At 50.3% G+C, this 26,343-nt stretch overlaps 3 protein-coding genes across 4 annotated transcripts in view; 1 reads left to right on the top strand and 2 right to left on the bottom strand.

Annotated features, from left to right (window-relative positions):
* CFDP1 (craniofacial development protein 1) overlaps positions 1 to 12,422 on the bottom strand; it is a 62,205-nt gene extending 49,783 nt beyond the window's left edge. The window contains exons 1-4 of the mRNA XM_058845880.1: positions 12,265 to 12,422; positions 12,091 to 12,199; positions 11,148 to 11,379; positions 9,281 to 9,381 (exon numbers count right to left, since the gene is read on the bottom strand). Coding sequence (XP_058701863.1) covers positions 9,281 to 9,381; positions 11,148 to 11,379; positions 12,091 to 12,199; positions 12,265 to 12,331 — 509 coding nt within the window. The 5' untranslated portion in view covers positions 12,332 to 12,422. The remainder of the gene's footprint in view (positions 1 to 9,280; positions 9,382 to 11,147; positions 11,380 to 12,090; positions 12,200 to 12,264) is intronic.
* A 240-nt stretch (positions 12,423 to 12,662) lies between these two features.
* Positions 12,663 to 16,808, top strand: TMEM170A (transmembrane protein 170A). Its single transcript, XM_058846048.1, has 3 exons — positions 12,663 to 12,827; positions 12,917 to 13,087; positions 13,621 to 16,808. The coding sequence occupies exons 1-3, from the start codon at positions 12,704 to 12,706 to the stop codon at positions 13,749 to 13,751; spliced, it is 426 nt and encodes a 141-aa protein (XP_058702031.1). The 5' UTR covers positions 12,663 to 12,703; the 3' UTR covers positions 13,752 to 16,808.
* A 622-nt stretch (positions 16,809 to 17,430) lies between these two features.
* SLC12A3 (solute carrier family 12 member 3) lies at positions 17,431 to 26,041 on the bottom strand. Of its 2 annotated transcripts, none has more exons than XM_058846046.1 (26): positions 25,702 to 26,041; positions 25,283 to 25,441; positions 24,978 to 25,053; positions 24,752 to 24,847; positions 24,462 to 24,601; positions 24,139 to 24,249; positions 23,821 to 23,932; positions 23,437 to 23,567; positions 23,099 to 23,183; positions 22,588 to 22,742; positions 22,155 to 22,262; positions 21,824 to 21,947; positions 21,625 to 21,726; positions 21,375 to 21,530; positions 21,198 to 21,297; positions 20,667 to 20,778; positions 19,976 to 20,116; positions 19,686 to 19,792; positions 19,460 to 19,542; positions 19,236 to 19,304; positions 18,955 to 19,056; positions 18,669 to 18,780; positions 18,287 to 18,373; positions 18,062 to 18,218; positions 17,898 to 17,965; positions 17,431 to 17,608 (listed from the first exon to the last, which is right to left on the bottom strand). In XM_058846046.1, the coding sequence occupies exons 1-26, from the start codon at positions 25,993 to 25,995 to the stop codon at positions 17,467 to 17,469; spliced, it is 3,129 nt and encodes a 1,042-aa protein (XP_058702029.1). In that variant the 5' UTR covers positions 25,996 to 26,041; the 3' UTR covers positions 17,431 to 17,466. The 2 variants fall into 2 exon arrangements, with proteins under 2 accessions (XP_058702029.1, XP_058702030.1); XM_058846047.1 differs by having other exon boundaries at positions 18,062 to 18,197.
* Between the last annotated feature and the right edge of the window lie 302 nt (positions 26,042 to 26,343).

Below are 26,343 nucleotides of genomic sequence, written 5' to 3'. Positions count from 1 at the left end.
CAATGTTGTTAGCTCTGGGGAATCACAGACCAAGGGGGACAAAAATGAGGCTAATTATCCTTTTTCAATATTCCCCATCTGTATTTAGTCTCAATAAATAGTCCTCCAGCTTTCTAGAATGATCACTTAAGGAGAAAGTAATATTCATCTACAGGGGTTTGTTAAAAAAATTAATTCCTTTTCAGCTGAGGAATAATTTTTCTGAATATTTTTTTGGTGGACTTTTGTGCTTGACCTGCAATGTCCTAGGTGCCTTCCACAGACAGATGCAGTGCACGAGAGGCAGATCCTCCAGCTTGCAAGGTCCTGTAAATGCTGGAGTGCACAGGTTTGGTACCTTCCAGGAGGGAATTACATCCTCACACAAGTGAACCTCCAGACCACATCTGCCTGCACACTGCATATGTATGTATTTTATGTTGAATTACCTGGTGTAGAGCAGACAGAGCTAAAATTAGTACGTCCCCATCACTTCTCTAGTTTCAAAGTAAAATATTAGTTTTCCCCCTTTCAGAAAAAAACCAGCACTCCTCTTCAAACCAGGTGGGAGAAGCTGTTCCCTGGGAAACTCAGCCTATTCCCTGAAGCAACACAGACAAGACCACGCTGGAATAGAGATAATTTTGTAGGCTGACTAGATAGGCAGAAGAAGCTGGCTGGTTTCTAGACAGAAGTTGTTGGCTAATTTCTAAAAAGAATCAAATGTGATGAGAGTTCTCCTGCAGTCAGGCAAGGGCCAAGCTGCCTGCTTGTGCTGCTCCTCACAGCAGGTGAGTGCTGCTATCCAAGCAGTCAGCCCAGGCTGTATCTGAAACCAGCTCACCTGAAAACAAGCAAAGGTGAATGGTATTTTACTATCAATAATGCATAACCTTGTAAGCCTTGAAGGAAATGACCAATTTTCTGTCATCTCCTGTATGACAAAGACTCTGTGACAGATGAAAAGAAAACAACAGTGCTGCCTCCTGAAATGCTGACCAAGCTGTCAGGCCCCTTTTGGACTTCTGCTTGCAGACTCTGCAAGAGGCTCCCTAAATCCAGAGGGTAGCAGCACTCTAGTTACCAAGCTCCCACTGGGGTTTGCAGTAGGTGGAGCATACCAAATATGGCTCCTTGGAGAAGCTGATCCACAGCCCAGGCACAAGCCTTCATCTTGTTGACTGGAGCTTTATTTACCCCAGTTTTAAGCACCTCCAAGTATCACGTCTCTTCTTGCTTCACTGGATAAGTATTCCCTTGGCCAGCTCCATTGCACTGCCTCAAAATCCCACCACGCATTAGCATGTCAATCTTTGAGGCATCCCTGTGTTTTAATTTGTACCTCTCAAAAGGATTAAATCCACATTATGAAACACACCTCTGATCTGAGTAATCCAGGTGAACAGATGAGCTGCTGCATGTGTGAGTGTGACAGTCCCCTGACCCTGTTAACCATGACCTGCAAATACACTGAAAGCCAGACAGATCCCTGCAACCCTCCACCTCCCTCAAAGCAGCACAGTGCTCATGTCATGGATGCCTCTCCCACTGAATGACAGGAGTACCATAGGTATTAAGAGCCAGGGGTTCCAAATTCACTTAGAGCTATGAACACTAGACACAAAGGTTACACAGATCATAACAGGAGCCAGCACACACGACAAAGCAGAAGCATCCCCATGGGGGAAAAGGCCAGACTAAGCTTGGCTCAGTTTGCAATGTGTTAATGAGATAGTATGGCAGCAAACAGCTCTGCCTCCCCTTCAGGCTAACACAGAAACCCTCTTGCTTCACCATCTCTTAGTTACAGAAAAAAAATAATGCATCTTGCAAGCTGCACTTCCCAGCAGGGGAAACCCCAGGCCAAATGCCTGTGAAGCAGGCTCTGCCAGCATCTCACCAGACATCAAAAGCCCTTTTCTGAGCCTGGAGCTGTCAGGAATGAGCAGCAGCTTGGAAACAAGGGAAACAGGCCAAGCAGCAAAATGCTGGGACTGGATCTGAGGCCCCTGAGATGATGGCATGAACAGAGGGACCAAAGATCCCCTTACTAATAGCAGAAGAGCTCCTGTGAGACCTGAATAGGTCACTGAGTATCTTCTGTTTTCAGATTTTTTAAAGCCAGGAAACTACTCGAGAGCCTGAAAAAGAAATGGTATCTTCTGCTGGGGAAGGGTGTGATTCTTACTGAAGTATTTCTACACTGACTTACACAGAACATAGGCAGAACACACATGGAAGAACCTAAAGATGAGACAATGCAGTTTGTCTTCCAGTTCCCAAAGCCAATGCAGCACCCAGACACCCCAGGTTTAAAAGACCTAGAAATGTCTGTGTTAATCTGGAGGCCAATCCATCATTTTGGAGATGCTTTGGGACTCCTCCTACCTCTGGAGATCCCAGCTGAGCCTTCTTTTTCATAACACTGATTACCAGCAAAACCACACAAATTAAACCAGCATACATAAATTAATTCCTTGAAAGCAGCAAGCCACATTAGAAGCCAAAGATGACTTTCAGGTGGGCATCTGCTCAGTCACTTTGGGAGTTTCAAAAGCATGTCGAGATAAAGGAAGACAACAGGGGTCAGCATGTTGGTGAGTGTAGGGCTATTATGTAACACTTTGTAAGTCACAGCCCCTCAGAGCAGACGCCTCATCTGCACATCTATTAATGAAAAAACCCTGGCTAGATGCTGTTCATTAGCCCATTTCCCTTTCCCAAGCACATTAAGCAAAGATTTATTTTAGAAGCAAGTGCTCTGGCTTATAGTCCTGGCTAGGTTTGATGTTTATGAAGTTACAGTTTCTGCAGCTGCCTCTGAGAAAGGCAAATGGCTCACAAGTGAACCAGCACACAGCACAGCTCCTGCTCACGCTTACTGACCTCATCTCTGGGCCACCATCATGCCAATCGGCATCGTACAACGTTAGCGTTCCCCAGGGAAATTCTGAAGCATCAGGGAACGGATGCACACAGAGGAAAGGTTATCAAAACAGGCCCCTGAGATCCTGGCATTCTTGAAAGGTAACGTATTTTCACTTATTGCCTTAAAAAAAAAAATCAATAGTTGTTTTTTAAATTGGAAAAAGCCAATATAAACTGTGGATAGCTGAGGTATGCTTTGACCTCTAAGGAAAACAATAGCATAAGGGCAGAAACAAGCTGCTGCCTACCCTCCAGTGTGCCAAGATCAGCATTTTGGTGCTTGGTGGTAGAAAAGCAACCACTCACTTTTTAGTCTGCTACCTCTAAAGAGTGGTCACATTCATATTCCATGTAATTATGGACAGTTTGATTTGTCTTATGGTCCCGCAGCATCATCCCCATGCTTATACTGTTCAGATTAAATTTCTGGGAAAATCTTAAAAGCCAGGGTTTTTGCACCATGCAAGCTCCTTCAGAAAGTGGTATGTCACCTGAAAGTGGCTAGAACACATTTCTCTAGAACAGCCAAGGAGGACTGAGGATAAAACCCTACTGACATCTGGCACCAGCAGTCAGCAACACAAAACAGAAGTCCTCAAGGAGCCGTGTTTCAAAGGGCCACTGAAATTCATTTGTCTTACTTTTTCTAACAATTCCTTGCTACTGCAATCAAAGCCACTGCAAAAAGCAGATCAAAATATGAGTGGTTTCTTCCTCTGCTCCTATTAGTTCAGTTCATTGTCTTGATATCTAGCGTGACAACACCCAACCACCTCACCTGGTGGAAGCTGTGTAGCACTTGCTATCCACTACAAAAAAGGCAGGGCTTTCCAAATATCAGGCTTCAAGATACACAATCTGGTAATGCTCACCTGCCTTCTCACTCACAGGTATAAGCAATACAGCAAAAGCTTTTTCAAAAAAGCACATATAGACAATGTCAAGCACATCAGCCTTGATCTGATGTGCACCACACCACCTACAACATTTAGAGATGCCCTCCCAAACTACTGATCTTTCTCCTGATTTTAAAAGCTAATGTGCTTCACTCAGCATTGCTCAAAACCCCACAAGCACAAAACAAATGACCAAGATTCACACCCAGCAAGAAAAGTGAGCATGCTGCCAACCCCTTGCATTGATTCATCCACTGAGATCCTTGAAAAGCATCACAAGATAAGGAGAGGGTTAATGGTGTCACATGCTCTCTCACTGCTGTTAGCCTGACAGGTCTGACTGGGCCATGCTGAGACCACAGAGCAAGAATACAGATGAACAATTACACGTTTTAAAAATTACTCTCAGTGCCAGCTCTAAACCTTGAGACTTGTGAGAGTCAGTTCCCTGCTCTTTTTACCCATTCCCCTTGAAATACACCATCAGCAACAGGATTTTCCTTCCACTCTTGTTGCTTTCCAGGAAAAAGCAGAAACAGCTGCTATTGCTCAGACCTTAACTGTCTTCAAAGCAAAACAACAAAATAGGTGACAGTCTCCCAAACTCCTTGGCTGACCTACCCTTTGTTTGCCAACTTTGTCACATTTGGTTGGTCTTAGTAGTCATGTAAGGAGCAGAGAGAACATCACAGCCACTGATAAGGAATCAGAGCCTGAGCAAGGACTGTGGAAAGCTCAAGCTGTTCTCAGGTGTCTGATCTGTTTCTCCTGCAGTCCTTTCCACCTGCTATCTCCTAAAACAGGTCTGGGATCAAGTGGCTGAAGCTCTGGAAGAGGACAGCAGATCCAGAGTTAAAACAGTGAGCAGTCTAGGACACAGCTGTCCATCCAACAAGCATAGAGGTGAGCTAAAATTAATAACAGAAAATCAATATTTCAGTTAGGAGAGGCAGCATAAAGAAATCCCAAAGCAGCAGTACTGTACAGCTGCAGAGAACTGAATTATAACCTCACCTCCACTCTGAGATCAGCACTTTTTGCTGCAATGGAATAAATCAGTCCTTCACCAGTTCTGCACAACTCTACTGAGGAGCTCACCAAGGCGAAGAGTTCAGGAGCCCAGACAACACCTCAGACTGGGCTCAGGGCTCATCATCTCACCCAATCAGGCCAAAGCTAAACCTCAATGACTTCACAGGACACCAAAAAAAGAAATTCCATCTGTGGTCTGTAGCTCTGCCTGCACAATTCCCGTTGTCAATGGCATTCTTGTACAGAGACTTGGGGTACTGGCCAAGAAAGGGCTTTCATTATCAAGAACCTGCTCTCAGCCACCTCCTTTCACCTTTGCTTCTTCTCAAAGTCATGAACTTCACTACTAAACCCCTCAACTTAAGATCCAGATTAAGGTCCTTGAATTTCAACTTGAAAACAATCACCTCTAAATAATCTTTCTTGAATCCTTGATGTAGGCTGAAAACCTGTGAAGCAGCAATACAGAATGAGCAATGAGATTTTGTCCAGGCACATCCTAGATGATAACCACTTACAAACAGTAACAGATGAAAATCAGGTTCTTTTTCAACCCATACTTTAATTGTGGCAGATGAAGTATCAAATTCAGCCAGTATAAACCTCAGTGATTACTACAAAAATTTAAGCTTATAACTATATTTGGTTATAAATCAGATACCTTACGTATTTCTTTAGCACTTCTAGGATATAATAGCTGCACTGTGAACCATCATGTTCCTAACCCAGAATACAAGCTGCCACTTAACTCTGCTCAGCACACATACCAGCACAGCTTGTGTCCTCAGAGCACAGTGGTCACATGAGTAAATGCAGTCCTACAGCAGCAACCCAGGGGCTATTCCAAGTCACAAATGTGGTCTCCTTCACAAGTCAACAACAAAGAGTCCTTATCCACAGATGAGACTTCATGTCTCATGTATAACAGCTCAACGCACTATTTTGACATGAGTTTGCCCACCTCTTTCTACAGAACTATATAAACTTTAAGTATTCCTTATATCCAGCAGCAAGTCACACACTCAGTGTGACACTGCTCATTTGGCACTGGCCCTTCGTACTTTGATTCGGCCCATGCAATGCACCAGTTCAGTGTGGACCCCACCTATCCTTGTGAGAAAGTAAAAGGAGATGACAAGAACACCTTGCCAGATTTCAGGAAAAGAGCAGGGCTCTTCCCACTGACAGATGGAGAGAGGAGCCCTACTATGGCTTTGCTTTGGCTGCTTGGTTCATGCACATGGGGAAGCAAACAGGTCACTGAAGCAGCACAAGCCACAGCTTTGCCAGCACAATACAGCACCATCAGAACAGCAACTCTGCAGTACCAGGAAAGCATTCCCACCACTAGAATAACCTGCGTAAAGTTCTGGCTTTAAATCACACAAACAAACCATGTGCAACAAATACAAAGCTTCTAGTTTGGAGTCCTTGACTTGGAATCTGCACTGTATGAAAGAGGTAGGGTGCGGAACACAGGCCTCCCATTCCTGAATTAGCACCCAAGCCATCACTCCTTTTAACTTAGTTTTGCCTTCCAAAAGCCAAATTAAGGTACAGAAGATGTTTCAAAGTAGAATCTATTCTTGACAGCAATCAATAACTCTGCTCTTCTCTCACATGCTGTCACACTGACACCATGGGGCCAGACCAGCTCCATATATGTGAGCTCCACTCTGCTGCAGTCCCAGCTGGACACAAAGTTCACTTTCATGGAAAGAGCACAGAAGAACCATTTTGATGCACTGAGTACAACAGAGATTTAAAGAAAGCCAAGGACCAAACCCTTTTGGAGTGCCAAAGAGAAAACAAGCAATTACAAATCACAACAGTTAAACCCTGGCACTACGGACGCAATTCCCTATTAATGCAAACACACATCCTGCATTGTGAGGCAAGTTCATAAACCAGAGGCTTCAAAGGACCTTCAATCTCTTCTGCCAGAGAGAAATGGCTTGAACTTCCACTTAGATGCTGAACTGCCTTTGCAAATTGCTCTTGCTACCCACAATTATAACCATTTGGGTGACAGTCACCTGCTGCTCCTAATCTATTTAATATAAGGGAGGCAGGAAAAGCTGACAAACAAATCCCAACTGGAAAGCACTGCAATCAGTTTAAGATGGTTTCTAGTTCCAGGATTCAACAGCTACAGTTTTACAAAGCAAAATTATATAATATATTTTCTAAAATTAAAAGCTACTAAATGAAAATTTTCATTTGGTAATTGCTAATTCTTACCACTCCAAAGCTAAAGTTCAGCACTAGCAACTGATACCAGCACAGACTCATCAAACAGACATTAAGTGCAGCAAAAACCTACAGGGGTTGTGTAACAACACAAAGCCCCTTTACTATTCCAGTACAGCACTGTAGCTGCAGATCACTTTCAAGCCACTTCTGCTACTCCAATCAGGCCAGAAAAATCATACCATCTTCTTATAGGAGAAAATAAATTATTCTGCAACAGGCGATCAGGGCTAAAAGATCTTCTGTTAAGAGCTTCAGTGACCAGACTGTGAAAATTTGTGCCCTGAATCTTTCACTGCATAAATACTGATCTAAATTCTTCTCAAGCTTTCAAAAGAGCAATACTCAACAGTAGCCCCAAACCATTTAGAAAGGCAAGCAACAGAGACAGCTCTCATTTCAGTTCCTTCAGTCCAGAAATGCACACACACACAACTACCATGTGGTGGCCTTTTATAAGCAACGATTTGCCAGCTGCTTCCCCAGGCAAGGAAGTCAGTGTTTGGTATTCAGAGCATTTGCAGACGTTGGGGTGGTGCAAAGACAACCTCCTGCTATTCTGAAGAAAGAGCAGCCCTCTGGGCCTCACCTACTGCCATTAGGGGAAAGTACCAGCAGCTGTGAGTAACAAGTACACCTTGTACCCTAACAGCGTAACCATTTAAAGATGCAAGATGTAACAACATAAAAGAATCAACTTTGCATATCACAAAAATCAAGGCGGCAAAAAACACTGAAGGATTTTTTTGTTATCAAAGAGCTCAAGAACATAACTTTGTTATAACTCTGGTACAAGCAGAAAACAGAGCTCCAGACCTCACAGAAAACCTTCAGTTGCTGGTCCTGCAACCAATTGATATAACAACTGTTGTAAACAAAATATCCATTAGCTTTGGTGTTTGCAGAATTGCCGTCCCATTGTCACCCAGGCTCCAGCTATTGCCTATTTCATCAAGAATTAGAAGATATTTCTAGTGATTCCTCTGCAGTTTCCCAAGGAAAACAGTAAGCAAAAGTACAAAGGACACTAGAAAAGCAAGTGGTGCGGGAAAATATGCCTTTTTCTTAGTTACAGTTCTTTAGAAATTACAGATAAGATACTGGTGTCAAAAGCACAAAATCAGCATCTTAGAAGCCTTGAACAACTTGTGTTCACGTAAGGCAACCGGTGTTTCAAAAGACAGTGAACTAAGTGAATGAAGCTCATCAATGAAAGAGGGGTATTCCTATGGTTTGGTTTGCCTAGGGAAGTAGCAAAGCCCCCACTATGGCTCACAGCTCTCCTCAGATTTCTCAAACAGCTCAGGCAGCACTGCTAACATGAAAAGCAAGAGCACCAGAAGCCCCAGCTCTGCCTCCTCCTGCAGATTTAGGCAGGGCGAGTGTTACTGCTGGGAACTGCTGCCCTCTGCTGTCACATGAAACAGGCCAAGCTAGTCAGACAAAACCAGGCTTACTGCTACATGTAAATAAAATCCCCCATCGTAAGGACCAGCAGTTAGTTCACAGGGCAGTCAGATTTCAGGTGGGTTCACCCAGGCCCCTCAGTTCTGGTCTTACACTTTTATAAAATACCTGACCCTTCTTGCAGAACAGCCTGAGAGGCCTCTTGTAAGCCAAACTCAACCTAAAGAATGGTTTTACCCAGCCCACCCCCTTTGCTGCAGCTGTTTCAGAGGCAAAGTCTGCTCAGCAAAACACCTCTTACTGCCTGCAAATCTTTGTTGTGGATTGTGAACATCACCAAGGAAAGTGCCAGCCAATATCCTGCCACAGCACAGAACCTGGACTAGGCTGAAGGAATAAAATGTGTTACCCTCATCCCTGTGGGACCAGATGCACTTCTTTCCTTGTCTCAACCTTCCCAGTGACAGTGCCACCAGGGAGCTCTGTCCCAACCATTAAAACACTGGCCAAATGGGGAAGCCTAAGTGAATTTGAATTACATTTATGAATGTTTTGAAGTTGAGTAAAGGCTGAGGTCTGCATATGAGAATACTCTGCAGCTCTCATGCAGGAAAATCTTGGCCTCATTCTCCCCGAGATCTATATGTGCTCACAGTAAAAGAAAAAAAACAGTGTAAAGGAAAGAGAAAACCCACTGCGCTTCAGAGCCCAGCTCCAGCCTGCCCCCAGCACCACAGCACCCAGTTTGCACTGGGCCCACAATGGATATATCACATCTGCCAACTTACTTGATTTCCTCACCAGCAAAATCAAACGTTTTGGTGATTGTCACTTTTCCTGAATCTTTTGGCTTCTCCTGAGGCTTATTCCCACTGTTCTCTTCTTCAGCCTACAAAATACATGAAGGAGAAAGCAAAATAATGCATTTGTGGAGCCAAGCCAAATTATTATTCCAAAGGGCCGAGGGCCCAACACAGACCTTGGGTAGCACTGCAATTTAGACTAGTGGTCAAAGCAAGTCACCTACAGACAAGATAAAGGAAATAAATAAATTTAATTCCACCAGAATGAAATTCCCCATTTTGGTTCCAGGCTGTCATTGAAGCTCTAGGATCAAAACAAACTAAAACAAGAAGTGAAATTGTAATTAATGTAGGAAGGAGCACGAATAAATTGCAGTGGCTCACAAAGCAAGCAAAAGCCTGGAGACGCGGTTGTCTCAAACTAAGCACCACCAAGCAGGAAAGCTGCCAAGGTGAATTCCACTGAAGTATGTTTATTTTTACTTAAAAATAGAGAAGAACAAAACTCATCAGCAGAAAAAGCAACGATGATCTCCCTAGTCATCTATAACATCTCTTTTATTTGAGAAAGAAAAATCTTTATTAAGCATTTTGTCAACAATGCCTCTTAATTTACTCAGTCACAGCTATAGATGCTAAGAGGATACATAAAAAAGCTCAGACACTGTAAGTTACCAAAACAAACCGCAAATTCTTGCTCTAAATCAACCACACACCACAGAGATCTTCAAGCAGGCAATGCAAGCCCAAGAAGTTCACAAAGAGAACAGAGGAACTGCATGTCTCTATGAATTATTCTAGGCTATGGAGGAACTTTCAAAGATATCTCATATTTTAGCAACGTGCCCATAAAAGTAGAACTGCTAAGAAGAAAATGTTCGCTTCTCTTCTTCCCTGACTCTACAAGTAACCACCCCAGCTGTTCAGTTAGCAATAACGAGAAGCAGGAGGGCTAAGATGAAAGGACTCTCCTTCCAAAAGTTGCTATCAAATATTACAAAAACTGTACTTGCTCTGCAACCTTCCAACAGTCACAGAAAGAAGCTTCACACAGTCAGAACTGTACTCACCATGCAGACTCCAGACTTCTGTCACCGAATATTTATTTTGGCTGACCATTTACAAAACCCCAAACTGATAATTCTAGCAACAGAGGCTCAGTTGTGGTATGTTCTTCCCTTCTACCACCTAAAGTGTGAAAGGTTTTGACAGGGAAACACATGCACTTGGTTTTACTGAGAATCAAATCCTTTTAAATAACTACCACACATGGAATTCACTCTCCAGAAAAACCTCTGCACACTGAGAGCACCTTACTGGGGCTTAAAAACGACACAAAGCCAGATTCAATCTTGCTACAAATGTGAAACATGCAGTACCTTCCAGACCCCCTCCATGGGGATGGAGGCACAGAGATGCCAGCACAGACCCCCCCCTCTTGTTTCCCCATCCACACACACAGAGCCTCCCATTTATCTTTTTAAGCATCAGGAAAGGCACAAGCCTCAGGGAGAGCTGTGCCCACAAGCACGACTCAGACCAAAGTTCGTCATTCCAGTGTCAAAAAAGGAATCCAGGACCAGGAAGGGAAGTGAACAGGGCTGCATAGGACACTCCAAGATGCTGACAAACAGCTCCAAAAGCAGCACCACCTCCACATTTGGAAGGAAACCAGGACCTTACAGAGTGGCACATCAGGGGATGCGAATCTTAAGAAGCAGAGAGGGCAGGGGCAACACCAGACTCTTCCCAGCTCTGTCCAACACCTGATACCAGCCAGAACCAAGGCTGCATGCTCTAAACCTTCAGGCCCTTCCCACACTCCCTGTGTGCAGGCCCAAGCCCCTGTTACCTTCTTGATTTGTGTCACTTGCGTGGCAGCCGCTGCTTTGGGCTTCTGTCCTACATCACTGAGGAAACTGGCCCAAAGAGCATCCTCTTTCTTTTTTTCTTCTTCTTCTCTGCTTCTTTTTACTTCCTCTACATTATCCACTTCCTCCTCTTTCTGCTCCTCTCCATTCTGCTGGGTCTCTTCTTCCCCTTTCTCATCTGGCTCTAGCAAGAGACCGCCTTTCTTCCTCTTCCTGAAAGCAGATGCCAAAAAAGAAGAAAAAATGTATATGGAGCTTCTGCACTACTATTCCAGAGCTGAACTGTAATCTTGGGTGAAGCAACACAATAGTTCATATTTTTACTAAGACATCCAAGCTGGGAGGTTCTCTCTTAACCTTGGGAGCGTATGTATTTTATTAAAAGATGCTGCTGCTCAGAAAATAGAGTGAGACTGATGCAGGCAGTGCTCCTGAAGTGAACTGGCCCGTTTGTATGCATTTCTGTGACTATATAATATGCTGAAACACTGGCTCAGCTTTGCCAGGGAAGATGTGGCTGCCCCATTCCTGGAAGTGTTCAAGGCCAGCTTAGATGGAGCTTTGAGTGACCTCGTCTAGTGGGAGGTGTCCCTACCCATGGCAGAAGGGTGGAACAAGATGGTCTTTAAGGGCCCTTCCAACTCAAACCATTCCAGGGTCCTGTGCTTCTGGGATAACGCAGAGATGAGGAGGGAGGAGAACCTGGGCTAGACAAAAACCAACCTCAACTAAAGTACGTATATATTTATCTCAACGTAAGAAACCCCGTATGTGCGTGCTTTGCACTGAAAAAGGTTAACATAAACAACTGCTGGGGAGGGTTTTCAGGCACGACGTCGGGGCCGAGGTTCTCTGCTCCTGCCACTAAACCGGAACGCAGAGCAGCGTTTCCCGTTCCTCCGCCCGGCAGCACAGCGGCCGTACCTGCTGCCGGGGCGGCGGGGGCTCCTCCTGCCGCGGGGCGGCCGCGGGCCGTCCGCCGGCTCCTCCTCCCGCACCAGCTCGCTCTCATCATCCTCGCTGTACTCCGCACCTGCAAGCATAGTCAGTGAGCGCCGCCATCGCCGGCACCGCCGGCTCCCGCCCGCCACCGCTCACCTGAGGGTACATAGTCGTCATCCTCGGCCGAGGAGTACTGGTCCTGCTCCGACTCCGACCCCGACATGGTGCGGCCGCGGCCCCGCCGCCTCACGGCACCTCCCGCCCGCCGCCGCCCAGAGCGCCGCTGCCGCCCGCGCCCGCCCCCTGGCGGACGGGAAGAACAGCCGCGCCTCCGAGGCGGCGCCGCGCACGGGGAGCAGCGAGGAGAGTCCGCCAGAGGCCAGAGCGCCCCACCGGGGCTCCCAACAGTCCTTGCGGCCCGCAGCCGTTCCCATGGCAGCGCGGGGTCGGGGCGGGACCCGGCTGCCCGCAGACCAGCGGTGATTGGTGAACAGCCATGTCTGTCATCTTATAACGCTTCCCATTGGCTGCGACGGGCGGAAGGGGACGGGCGGAAGAGGCAGTGACGGATGGCGGCAGCGGGGCGGGTGCGGGGATGGAGGGCGGCGAAGCGGGCGGTGGTGGCGGGGGTCTCCTGCAGCAGATTCTCAGCCTTCGTCTCGTGCCCCGCGTGGGCAATGGCACCACCACCTACTCCAGCCCGCTCTCCACCTTCCCAGGTACCTCCCTTTTCGGAGTGGGGCACGCCCGCCGGGGCCGCTGGAGGCCCGCGGGCCCCGGGCTGCCCTCACAGCCCTTCTCTCCGCAGAGATGTGGTACGGCGTCTTCCTGTGGGCACTCGTCTCCTCCCTTGCCTTCCACGTCCCGGCCGCGTTGCTCGCCCTCTTCACGCTCCGGCACCACAAGTACGGCAGGTTCATGTCCGTGAGCGTCCTGCTGATGGGCATCGTGGGACCCATCACCGCCGGCACCCTCACAAGTACGGCAAGTGCCCGGCAGTATCGGCCGGGGGGCTCTGGTGATCAGAGGTTACCTTCGGGAGCGCGTGGAATAGCGATTGGACCATAGCCCGTGTCGAGCCCTGCATCGGGCATAGCAAACGTGCCCATCGGCTGCAGAGCCAAGGGGGCTTTCACGTTTTGAGCACCTGGAGGAAAATCTCACAGAGGTCGGGTGTCAGTGCCCAGAACGGGGTAATGTTTGCAGCCTGTGGGCTGTGGGTGGGGGGTCTTGTGACAAGGGTATGTCCCAAACCACCCCAACGCCAACACCTGCTGGAGGCCTCAGCAGTTTCAGCACCAGTTTCCCCATTGCCACCGGCATGCACTGGTTACTGGCTGAACTTTGTCAGACATCCCCAGCCCAACATTCTTGCTGGGTTCCCTGATGTGCAGGGAGAGGTTCAGACACCGCCGTTCTCTGCCCCAGCCTCACATCCCGAGGCTTTCCCTTCATCCCTGTGGCAGAGCAGCTGTCTCACGTTCACATCTCGGCTTTTCCCCCTCTCCACAGGTGCTGCCATTGCTGGAGTTTACAGAGCTGCGGGGAAAAAAATGATTCCCTTTGAGGCCCTCATTTTTGGCGTGGGCCAGACGTTCTGTGTGGTGGTGGTTTCGTTCCTGCGCATTCTGGCCACTCTGTAGCTCCTCTGGAGAGGCTGGAGAACACAAACCAGAGGGGGAGCAAAGGACCTGCTGCCTCAGAACAAATTACAGGGAGCACAGCTCCAGCCTTGTGCTTCTTCCACTGATTTAAGGAATTGGGAGGACTTGCTCCTGCCTCCAGCCTGGCTTGAAACTTAAAAATTGTGAAATTTGTTACTTTTTGGTAACATTAAGTGCCAAGTGAAACTTTATTTTTCTGGAGGGTTGGAAAATGGCTACTAGGGGAGGAGATCCGGGTACCTTTCACCAGTGTTGAATTGTAGTAACAGGACATGACTAAAATGTGACACCAGCTGTGCTGGGGTGGGAACAGGACCAGAGTGACTTCGTGCCCTCAGAGCTCACTCACTGCTTTGTGGCTTGGTTTTGAGTGAACCTGAAGCTCTTTTAATGTCTGTTTTTTAAATTAAAATGTTAATTTGTTTTCTTCCTGTCCCAAACTTCTTAATACCAGGTCACAGCCATAGTGGATTTGGGAGCAGCAAGAAGAAAACTCATTTTAGATGGATGAGAGTGCAAATTTGCGTTTAGGAGCTCTGGCTGTGAATGCTGCACAGGGGAAATGGCTGGTATAAAAAAGATTTTGTGAATTTTGTTACAGCAAAGCCTTTCTGGCCCTGTGAATGTTCTGCCCAGGGACAAAGCACAGTGGAATGGCACTCCAGAAATCCCAGGTGTGCATGTGGGCGTGCACAGCTTCTCCTCAGGCTTTGAAGGAGACTCATGTTTTCAAATGACCCTGTTCTCCTTTGACTCACTGATGCTGTTCATGTTGGTGTGGTGGAGCTGGGTGTCTGCACTGATCTGGAAGTGGCACTGGCCAGTTTGGGTAAAATCCCTCATGCTGCTGCGAGCTGCGTGGCCAGGCTGGGTTCTGACCTGGCGTGTCCCCGGTGTGGGGAGCGTGCCGCGTTTTCAGCACCCAGCCAACAGCGTGCCAGGGGTTGGGAGAGCTGCAAGGCTCCTGGCAGGAGCCTGGGTGATTCCTGTGTCCATGTGAACACAGCCCCAAATCAACCCTTCTCCACAGGCAGTAGTCTCCTCATTAATAGTTTTAGTTTGTTTTGGTTTTAAGAAACTTTTAACTAATTGGTAACTCTGCACTTGTGCCCAGGGTTGTGCCACATGGCTCGGGCACTCAAGCAGCTAATTGGGTGCTTCCTGGGGCTTGGTTCTTTGGGGAAGCTGAGGTTGAATTCCAGGGATGTGGCTGGTCAGTGTAGCCACCCCTAGGGGTTTGCTGTGGTCTGTGTTTGTACCCAGCTCACACCATGTGGGCTGCAGAGGGAAAGTGCTGTCTATGTCCAGCCTTTCAAAGGACAGTTCCCATCTGTGTCTTCATTGAATTCCTCTGGTTTCCAAATCAGTTCCTTTTGTACCTGCAGCATTTCCTAGGGCCATTTATCTACCGTGAGCCCATATCCTTAGTGCTGAAATAACTGGACATGGCACTTAGTGCCATGGTCTGGATGATGAGGTGTTGACCAGCCAAAGGTTGAACTCAATCTCAGAGGGCTTTTCTAATCTAAATTGATTCTGTGATCCTTCAGTAGGACAGTCTTTATCATGGAAAAGGGTTTCTCTCTGCACAGACTTCTCAGGAGTGGTTTGTCCATGGAGAGAGGTGTTTTGCAGGAGCTACTTACTGAGATTCCTCTAAATTTTAGCCTATGTTAATTCAGGGAATATAGATGCACAGTTTAGGAAATAATTTAATGTGAATCCTCTTTAGGTGGGTGAGGTCCAAGTGGTGTAACATACACTAAACCCTGGATCTGTGGAGAGCCCTGTGTGCTTTGCTGCTTGTAGAGAGCCAGTCTTCCTGCCAGGGCAGAAACAATGAAAAAAAAAGGAATAAGCTTTCTTTCTTTTCCCTCTTCCCACTTTGTATTTCAGCATGTGTACAGAGTGCGCAGTTTAATTTACAGGTATTATCCTGTGTTTTACTGGATGGATTAAAAGTATCTCATGAAATTTGGATAGGGTGGGTCTGGCTTTACCTTTCAGGTGACACCAGAAACCAATGTCCTGAGCACCTGCTGTGCTCTCCTTTACCCTGCCCCGGTGCCTGGCACCGCTCAATAGCCATTAAGCTGATTGCAACTGAGAAAGCACTTTATCCACGTGCCCTGTGCTACAGCAAGAGGAGGTTTCCTTGCAGGAACAGGACTGAGAGGTGCAGGACACAAATGGGGCTGTTACAGAGCTCACAAGTGAAAAATTGCTCGGTAAAGTCACTCAGTGCTGGGTGAACTGAAAACCTCCCATTTTCTATCCCTTGGAATCTCCGAGAGTCTGTTTTAAGGGTTCTGGTTTACTTGAAGAGTTGTCAGCTTGACCCTGTGTGGAGCTGGCCATGTCTGTCTATGCCTGGATGCTGTGAAATTTTCAGGGAATTCTTGCATAAAAGGTGAACAATCAGCTGATTTGTCTTGACAGCACAGGAGGCAAGTTCATTGTGTCACCGTATGCTCACAGAGCATCCTCCACTCCACTGGCTGCTGCTGGCAACCTCCCTCTCCAGTAAAACCAGAGCTAAACAGAAAGGAGGAGTAGCCTTGAGTTGAAGCACCAGATTCTGGCAGTTGAAGCACTAGTGGCAGTTTCTTCCTGTCATTGGTTTGTCCTTCTCTTTCCATTCCTTTATTCCCAGTGAGGCATGTGGAGGACTCCCTTCAGTTTTCATCAGGTAGACTTTGCTAAAACTTGCCAAAAAACTGCAAAGAGCTGGCAAAAACATCAACACTGAGGTGTCCTAGGCTCAGCAGTGCTGTGAGCCTCTGCTGGGGAGCCGAGCCAGTGTGCTGGTTAAAGAAACACCTTCTGGAGAAGCTGCCTGCCCTGGAGGAACACCCACTTATGCCAAGGCTTGTGGCCCTGCTCCCTGTGTGTGACATCCCCTGCTCCCACCTGGCTTCCTCTCGCTCACAGCTGCAGCTGTCATGAACAAATCTTTGTATGAAAATTCTGTACATTTTATTTTTCTACTGACACTCCTAATCCCAGTGGTGATTATCAGTAAATTCTGTAACTCTTGAGGTGAATGAATGTGTGTTTCTTCTGCAGCATGACAAGGGGGCCTGGGTTGTGCTTTTGCAAATGAGCTGCACTCCTGCTTTGCTTGGGGCCATCTGCAGCAGAAATGTCCTGGTTCTGGTGGTAAATGCTGTCTCCATTGGGAGCTGGAGCTGCATCTACAGCCAGGCACCACAGGCTGAGGTGACATCTCACTGCTGCCCAGTTGCTGGGGACAGGCTTAGCTGTTGTCCCTGTCCCTGAGGGGACATGCTGGGACCCTGCAGTCCCTAGGTTCGGTGCTGACCTGCTCCCAGCCCCTGAGGCTGTTCCCACCCTGGACCAGTGGCTTTTCTGGGGCCAGTGTTCAGTCCCTGCACACCACTTGAGCCCTTCTGGGCATGCAGGTGCAGGACCCCACAGCTCCCCTGCCTGGCTCTGGCTAACCCCAGGCCACAGCAGTGCCTGCACTGCAGGGCTGGCATTGCTGTTTATCCACGTACAACCTACAGAGCCCGAGATGAGTCAAACAAGTGTGGCAGCTGTGCTTGGTGGACATTTCAAGAGGGCTGGTAACAATCCTGCCTTCACTGCTCCCCGAAACTCCGGAAGAGCATGCTTCAGGATCAGAACTGTCCTGAAAAATTCACATCCCAAGTCATCAGGGATCCAGGAGGTTTTATTGACAGTAAAAGGTCAACACGTTCTCTTGGTTTCCTCGTGTGAGAATGATGGGGGGTCTCAGGTCCTGTGAGAGGGTCTCGAGCCAGGCCATGTAGAGGGAGCTGGGGCAGCGGCCCTTCCTGCCGATGGGCGGAGTGCTGCGGCACAGCGAGGGCCGTGAGGCAGGGCAGAGCCATCCACAGCCCCTTTCTCAGTCCATTGCAGGTTATTTCCCTAAAAAGGGGCAACACCACATCCTCCCCCCACCAACAGGACCCAGTCTGGAGCCCTAGGTATCTTCCAGGGTCTATTCCCTGTGCTGCAGCACTGTCTCACCACAGCATTAGGGTGTCTGTGCAGTATCTCCCCACCCAGTGAGGGGTGAACATCCAGAGGGACCATTCCCACGGGGCAAGAAATGGGTATGAGGGCATTACTGGCACCTACATGGCTATGAGTGCTGCATCCCGTGAGTAATCCAGCAAAATCTCATTCAGCCTCACTTGTCGGAGCGACTGTGGAGCAAAGAGCATTGAGAAATGCAAAGTAATGGTTTCCAGAAAGACTGAATTTTGTCTAAAATGCAGGAGCTCCCCCAGCACTGGTGCTACCTTGGCTCTGTTTTTATCAACCTCCTCATCAGAAATCTTCCAGGGACAGCCTTGTCTCATCTCATTCACTGTGGCCTCATCTTTGAAGCCATCGTTCAGCCTGAAGGGAGCGATGAGTTCGTCAAACCTCTTGATGCTGCAACACAAGCAGACAGTGCTGAGGAAGAGGGTCTGGGCAGATTTGGGGGTGCTGGGGGGCACAGGGAAGGGGAGGAGGGTGGTTACTGCTCTGGCCGGGGTTTCTGGTTGATGTCAGGGAGGATGTGGACCTCATGGAAGCCGAGTCGGAACTTGCTCAGCAGAGAGACAATCCTAATGGAGGGAAAAGGACACATTTTCCCAAAGTTAGCAGGGAATAGTAGCTCTGACAGGGACCTGCCACAGCAGAAAACCCTGCTGCTGGTTTCAGTTTGCACTTTGGGTTTTCCCACTCTGCAGCCACATTGGTTTCCAGAGAAATGAGGCAAAGCAGCCAGGTCAGAGCTCACAGATCCCATTATGACAAAGCTGGGAGTGCTCAGCAGGGTGGGAAGCAGCTTGTGTCACCACCCATGGGACAGTGGCGGTGGCCAAGTGGCTAAGAGGTGAAGTGGCTGCCAGCACTTACGCCTTCCTCTCCTCGTCCATCCTGTTGATCTGCCCGCCGACAAACACCCGGATTTTGCACTTTCCCCACCGCTTCTTGCGCCCCAGGAGGTAGGGGATGAGCAGTGTGAGACCTGTCCCCAAGACACCCGGTGGGAGATGCAGCAGTGACCCCCAGGCTCACCAGTGTTTCCTAGGTGCCAAAGGCCAGGGATGCCCTGGCCCCATTTGGCAGGGACTGAGCCCTCCTGGGCACTGCAATGGAGGTGCTGGGCTCATTATCTGGACAGGAGGAAGGTGAAGGTTACCTCCATCATCGAAGAGCCAGTAAATGTCAATGGTCTTCTTGCCCTGCTCGCTCTGGAAGATGGTGCTCGCCTGCTGCTCACTGGCCAAGGCGGTGGGGTTCACTGCCGGGGCAAGAGGGTCCTGATGTCAGCAAAGGGCACCGCTGGCCACAGATTAAAGGAATCACTTCCTCCTGGTCCCAGCCCTACTCTGCATCAGTGCTTGAAACACCCACCCTGCCTGCAAAATAATCCTCAGAGCTGGGGATGCTCTGGGCGGTCACAAACCATGACCAACCTACCTGTGCCTGGGGCTGCTCTGCTGCCAGTGCCATTCTCAGGGTGCTCTGCTGCCTCGAACGTGGGGTTAACTGAGGAGGGAGGAGAAGAGCAAGGGCAGTGCCTTTGATCCCAGCACAGGAGTGATGTCCTGCCAGGACTGTGACCTTTGTTTGGGGACATGGTACTGGCTGGCACATCCCACAGCTCCACGTCTGTGCATCCCTGGCTGCCCAAAACCACTTACCATGTGCCTGCAGCACTCGGGAAACATTCAGCCCTTCCTTCATCCGCATTAAGCACACGCCGTACTTGAAATCGAAAGCGTCACTGGAAGGAGGGAGGAGAAGGCAGTTAATGGGGGTGCCACTGTCCAGCTGGACCCTGCACACGTGGCTGCAGCCATCAGTGACCGCGGGGCCACCACCAGGTGCCAGTGTCCCTGAGAGGCAGAGGAGCTGGCGTGGCCGTACTGCAGGATGCCCACGTAGTCCTCCAGGCTCTGTGGAGATGCTGTCCGCCAGTTCCTCTTGTAGCCCAGCACTAAGATGTTAGGTCTCATCTTCCCAAGGCCAGCAGCCTACAGATAGATGTCCCCATGAGACCCCTCTGGAGGGACAGACAGACACAGGTGGTGTCAGTCCACTCAGTGGGGGAGCAACACAAAGGGAAGTGCCTGGAGATTTTGGAGGGGGGTCAGAGCTCCCCCAGGCTGTGACAAAGAGGAGGAACTCTGCTGCTGGAAGGCAAATGAGGGCTGTACCTGGATGAGCATTTGGACACCACTTCTCAAATCCTCAGCCACCACATCCGTGTAGAAAGCCTTGATCTTCCTCTTCATTAGCCACTTAGTGTGACCGTCTGCCATCAGCTGGGACTCTGTCATCTTCTGCTTCCGTGGTCCCTGCAGGAATCAGGGGCAGGAGCTCAGGCAGCCCCTTCCAACTGGTGGTCTTGCCACCAAGGACTTCTAGCTCCTCTCTTCCCAAATCATTGGCAAGAGGTAGATGTAACCACTGCACACATGGAGGGTTGCAGTCACAGCCAAGAAAACCAGTGAATCCAGGGAGTTGACAGCCAGTGCACACAATCCCAACAGTCCTGTGGGTGCAGATGGGCTGGTTCTAACTGCACCCAATTACACTGGAGACTTCAGGGCTGCAGAACCCACCCTGTCCTCTGAGCAACTACTTTATCCTTCCAAATCTTCTGCAATTAATTGAAAAAGGGAAGCCGTAAGGCCACAGGGACATCCTGATGCTTCACCAATACTGCTCAACAACTCAGAGAGGCTTCCAGTTGACAAATTTGATCATCCAGCAGTACACAAGTGGACACACTTCTATCTCCACCCTGTGAGTGCACCTGGATACAACTGGATTTCCCAGCCCACCACCCACCAGTGGCCAGAGCCCCCAGGACAAGAAACCAACCAGCTTCTGCAGGTGACTCACAATCAGCACGTTGCCACAGAGCATCAGGCTGAGGTTCTTGGTGAAGGTCCCCACAAAATCCACCAGTGCTGGGCGGAAGTTGGGTGGGCCAGTGAGCACCAGGCACTGTGGTCTGCAGGCAGGGGAAAAGGGGAGTGAGGAATGGTACTTTGGAGGCATCCAGCCTCTTTGGAATGAGCCATGTCAATTCTCCCATGCTTGGCCAGTGGCAACTAAAGGAGTGTCTTTAGAATGAGAAAGCATTATGTGGCCTGAGGGTCCAGTCTCACTCTTTGGTCTTTCTATATCAGATGAGACCAGTGTGTCTATGTCTGCCTGGTACAAGGAGGGCAGGATTTGCCCAGTTTTCTACCTTACATGGCACAGACATGGGATTTTGGAGACAGACACATTTTGCTGTAGCTCCTGGTAACTGAGGATGGTGGTGAGGATGTGGCCATAGGCACAAAACCTCCATGGGTTTACTGCAAGCAGAAGCTGGCTCTTCATTCCACTCCCTCCATGCCCAGCACTGCAATGAGCTGCTCTTACCTGTAGTTCTTGATGTGCTCGTCCACTTCACTCAGCCCCACTGAGTAGCTGAGGGCCATGTTGTAGGAACTGGCTTGCACAGAGGAGCCCCAGTTGACATCTGCACAGGGAACATGGATTAGCAACAGGGCCAGACACCTTCTGGGGCATTGCCGGTGCCAGGTTATCACCACCCACCTGGCTTTTTGTAGAGGACATATCCCAGGAGGAAGATGACGATGCCAAAGGCAATGAGGGCTGCCCACCAGGTCAGCAGGAACATGATCACCACTGAGACAGCAGCTCCAAAGAGCGCAGTCCACTTGCTGTAATACCGAAAGGAGGGTCGCCAGCCTGCACGCAAACACACACAGCGGCCGCTGCCGGGACGGGGAGCCGGACGCGGAGCCGGCCACCGCAGGGCACGGCGTGGCGTGGCACAGCCCACCTGGGGAGTTGGTGATGGAGGCATGGAAGCAGCTGAAGTTGATGAGGGCGTAGGAGCAGAGGAAGAAGTTGGAGATGATGGGGGCAATGGCATTGAGCTCAGCTGTGGGAGGAGAAGGAGAGTGAGCTGTCAGTGGTGGGGACTGAGCCACCCTGCTGGTAGCAAGCTCCAGGAGGCTACTGGGGCAACAAGCACCCACCGATGAGGATAAAGCCAATGGCAATGACGTAGGTGAGCATGTAGCCACGGATGGGCTCGCTGTTCCTCCCATAGCCCTTCCCGAAGAAGCCGATGAGAGGATAGAGCTGGTCCTTGCAGAGACACTGCAAGGAGAGACGCAGTGGGGACAGCAGGCTTTGCCAGGGACATGGGATGGCAGTGCCATGGTGGCTCCTGCACCCGTAAGAGCAAGGGCTGAACTGGACACATGCCCCAGGGCTGCTTACGGATGCAGAGCCCTGCACCAAGGAGCATCACCCACTGCTGAGCTCAGGGAGAGGAGCTGGGGTGTGCAGACACCACCCCCTCACCTGGAAGACTTTGGGGGCTGAGACAAGGCAAGCCAGTGCCGAGGAGAGGGTAGCTCCAAAGATCCCTGCTGTAATGAGGGGGCCAAATCCAGACACCATGCTCATGCTCTGCATGAAAACCAGGGGATCAGGAATCCCAGAATTCCTGGTGCACCAACCTCCACCCCTACCCTGAGGGATTTCCAGGCCCCATCCTGCTACATCTCCTTTAACATTATCCAGGCAGCAAAATCCAGCCACGTGCAAAAGCCCACTCCCTGGTGCCATCCTTTAACATGATGTTCCTGTTAAAACTTGGTTGTTTCAAGAGCATGGGTGCCCCCCAGGATGCCTGGGGTGTGCCAGGCATGCAGCTGCCCTGGGAAAGCCATCCGCTGCAGCACAAATCTGGCCAGGAGCAGGAACAGGAGTTGGTCATGGTTCTGAGCAGTACCTGGTAGTAGTTGCTGAGCCCGTATCTGCAGCTCTGCTGTTGGGTGCAGGCGGTGAAGTTCCAGCCAAAGCTGCAGGCCAGTCCCTCACAGCCTGGCGAGCCCATGGCCACGCTGTCATTCAGGCTGCCTGAGGCATCTCGAACCACACAGGCACCTGGGGGGACACACAGGGCTACAGCAGGGCTGGCACCTCTCCACGGTTTCATGAAGCCCAGCCCCACATCCTGTTGCCTGTGACAGCTCTCAAGTTCCTGCCATGGGGCTGCCCCACTGCATGATGGCTTTGAACAATGCTATGAGCTCCACTGCCCAGCAAGGATGACTTTGCCCCACGTGAGGGTAGGAGCAAAGCCTGGCACCTGTGGACTCACACCGGGTTATCAGCGCCAGTGTTCACAGCTTGCTCCTGGCTCCTACCCACCTGCATCCTCCCAGGCCACTCATTTTGGCAGGGGGCCAGCCCACTCTCCCAGCCCACTCACCCATTGAAGCTGAGGACGTGCTGCTTACCAATGGTAGCAGAAAGCACCAGGTAGGACATAGTGGTCCAGAAGATGGCCATTAAGGTGCCTTTGGGGATTGCCACGGCAGGATCCTGCCCAAGGGAGTTGCAGAGATATGTAAGACAGCTTTCCAGCAGCACTGCTAATGTAGGCAGTTTATTTGTGGCTGCTGTACAAGAGGAATTTTAATTCACTGTATCACAAAGCCACAGAGCATCTCCTGACTAAGCCCAAAGTTTCCAGAAGAAATAAAAATCTAACGGTTGGATCAAAATGAAAGTATCAGGGAAAATAGGGCTTGAGCCCTGAGAAACACTGGCTCAGGCAGCAACAGTCACAACGCACCTTCAGGTCACCCGAAATGTTGGCGCCAGCCAGGATGCCAGTTGCTGACGGGAAGAAAATGGAAAACAAGCCAAAGAAGGAGCCCTCAGGTCCACGCCAGTTGGGCACAAAGTTCTGAGCAAAGATATCAGCTGTGGAGGAAGCAGAGGAGAAGAATTTGGGGCCTCTCAGCTACACTTTACCTGGCTAAAGCACTTCAGCACTGGCTGGGGGCATAGTGCTGGTAGCAGGGACCCCATGGGAGTGGACACTGTGCTTTTAGTGACATCTCTCAGCAAGGAGCATCCTCCCACAGCAAACATCTCCCCCAACTGCAGCAAAGAGCCAGGCTCCAGAGATGTACTTGGACCTACTGAGTGCAACCCCAGACTGTGGTGGACCCACCTCGGTAGCTGAAGAAGCCCTTTGCTTGCTTCTCAGTGGTGGCTGGGATCACTGTTCCCACCAGGTAGTTAATGAAGGAAACCAAGATGACCAGGAAGAACAGTATCTGTGCCTGTCAGACCAGAAAGAGCCGGCTGAAGAATTGGGTGTTTGGGCACAGAAAGAATGAAGAATGCATTAGGAGAAAACCATGCCCATTTTTGGGGAGATACAAGTGCTCTGCTCCTCACAGGTACATCTGCTCCTCAGATGCCTGGTGGGCAGCAGGGACAGCTCTTATCAGTTCGGGAAAAAACTGTGAGCAGGAGTGAGGGTTACCTTGGCCTCCCATTCCATGCCAGCCAGGGAGATGCCCAGCAGCACCGTCACAGTGATGACCCCAATGATTCGGATGTCATTGGTGGGGTCCACGATGAGGGAATTGTGCTCCTGGGGAAGGGGAGCTATTCACAATGTGGAAATAACCCTCTTCCTTACCAAATCACTGTTTTTCTCATGAGTTTTAGCAGCCACTGTTTGATTATCAGTGGTCCAATAATAGCACAAATATTGATAATCAACACAGGTTGTGCGAGGAGAAGGTGGGGATGGAGGGGTAGCAGGGGTATTGGGAGCCAGAGGACACAGAGCCGCTTTCTTACCTGCAGCAGGTCCCGGACAGTTTCAGCAAAGCCCACTGTGTGCATGGCCACGGCCACCGCGTTTGCAAAGGCAAAGATCAGCCCGATGGAGCCGCCCAGCTCCGGCCCGAGGCTCCGCGAGATGAGGAAGTAGGTGCCTCCTGAGGCAGGGAACACCCCATGGCATTACTGCTTCCCCCATGTTTTTGGGGTCCCCCCACACCTCACAGCCCATGCCAGGATGCTCACATCCTTGGGGAAGCCCAAGGATAAAGAGTTAATCCTGGAGTGGCCAGGAGGGAACACACTACCTGACTTCACTTTGCCATTGGTGGATATGGCAGAGATGGACAAGCCAGTTATGGTGGTCACTGTCACAGACATGAGAATGATGAGCCATGTCAGGGCTGCGGGGAAAGGGCATTGCATCACTCCTGTATCCTCCAGCCCTCCCTAGGAGTCCCACCACCCCCCAGGTGTTTGGGTGATGATGGGCCCAGGGCCACTGTCCAGCCCACGCTGAACCGCAGCACCCACCGATTCCTGCCTGGGCGGTGATCCAGGGCAAGCGCAAGTAGAGGATAACTCCCCAAATGTTCAGCATACAGCGAATCTATGGGGGACAGAGGGGAACTGGCCATCAGGGCATTGACACCCGGGGATGGCCAAACTGTGCCAGCTCTGCTGCTCCTCAGAGAAAACCACCCCACTGAGGAGGCCAGGAAATTGCTCAAAGCATATGTGCTTACAAAAATATAGACTTTGGGAAAAATGCAACAAGGGTAAAATGCTTACAGGGTAGAGGGTAGGAGGATGCTCTGTGGGGGATGGGTCACACTCACCATGACACCCTTCACCCATCCAAAGCGGACAGGTTCTGGCACAGAGTCTCTGCCTGGCTCCCCTTCTGCCTCCTCCAGCCCAGCCTCTGGCCCAGCCTCTGGCAGACCATTGCTCTGCTGCAGGTCGGACACTGGCGTGTGAAGGCGGCCCGGGTCAGGCTGTGGGACGAGGGGAAGGCAGGTGAGGGTGGACTTCGAGCAGCTGTCCCTGGAGGCAATGCTCTGGTTGAGCACACAGCTGGAAACAGCTGGATTCTCTGGCTTCTCCCAGGGCTTTCTTGGGGATGTTCAGTCAGCACAGCACCAGTTATGGCAGCAAGAGGCAGGAGACAGTGACCCACCACAGACACATCACGGGGACCAGCAGCATGGCCAGGGCATTCTGGAGATGCTGTGGGTACAGCCAAGCCCCCTGTTACCTTGAGGATGGAGTGCAGGTCAGCCAGCGAGGGCCTGCCCTTCCTGGGGTCGCCCACCCCCTTGCTGTTGGCGTAGTGCTCGTAGGCTGGCACCACATCCACCGTGTTGTAGCCGAAGGTCCTGGTGCAGAGGGTGCTGCTGGACAGGTGGGTGGGCTGGACGCTGTCGCAGCTGGACCCCTCAGTGGGTGTGTAGGGACCCCGGCCTCCCTCCTCCATGGCCAGGAGGGTGCTGATGGTGAAGCGGCCGCTGCAGCGGGCCGGGGGCAGATCTGGGATGGGCAGCTCGGCCATTGCCCCTGCCCAGGAGCCTGCCAGGTGGGGGACAGGGTGGAGAGGGGCTTGCCGGCTTTATACCCCGCAAAACCGGAGCGAGGTGACCGGCACACACCCACCACTGATGCTAATAGAGGAAAGGAATCAGCTTAAACCACCCCGAGCTGGTCAGGGGGAAAAAAATAGCTGGAAGGGATACCAAAACCACCATAATGGGCATCATTGCCTCCCAGTGCTCGATGGGGGCACCGATAACGGATTTGAGATTAAGTCCCAAGGACAGATCAGCAGAGAAATGCAGCGCTGAGTTTGCCTCCGGCCCCAACCCAGGAACATTCGGTTCCCACAGGGATTTATTATGGAAAA

Source organism: Poecile atricapillus, chromosome 10 (assembly GCF_030490865.1).
Source record: "Poecile atricapillus isolate bPoeAtr1 chromosome 10, bPoeAtr1.hap1, whole genome shotgun sequence".
Taxonomy (NCBI): Eukaryota; Metazoa; Chordata; class Aves; order Passeriformes; family Paridae; genus Poecile; species Poecile atricapillus.
Note: the sequence above shows the minus strand (reverse complement) of the source record. Positions and strands in the feature narration are given on the sequence as shown.

Bases quoted from the DNA above. Each gene is read 5' to 3' on its own strand.
- TMEM170A (XM_058846048.1), top strand. From the start codon at position 12,704: ATGGAGGGCGGCGAAGCGGGCGGTGGTGGCGGGGGTCTCCTGCAGCAG. The intron at 12,828-12,916 runs GTACCTCCCTTT...TTCTCTCCGCAG, and splicing joins CCCGCTCTCCACCTTCCCAG to AGATGTGGTACGGCGTCTTC. The intron at 13,088-13,620 runs GTACGGCAAGTG...CCCTCTCCACAG, and splicing joins CACCGCCGGCACCCTCACAA to GTGCTGCCATTGCTGGAGTT.
- SLC12A3 (XM_058846046.1), bottom strand. From the start codon at position 25,995: ATGGCCGAGCTGCCCATCCCAGATCTGCCCCCGGCCCGCTGCAGCGGC. The intron at 18,374-18,668 runs GTAAGTGCTGGC...TCCCTCCATTAG, and splicing joins ATGGACGAGGAGAGGAAGGC to GATTGTCTCTCTGCTGAGCA. The intron at 17,966-18,061 runs GTAGCACCAGTG...TTTGCTCCACAG, and splicing joins TTGATAAAAACAGAGCCAAG to TCGCTCCGACAAGTGAGGCT.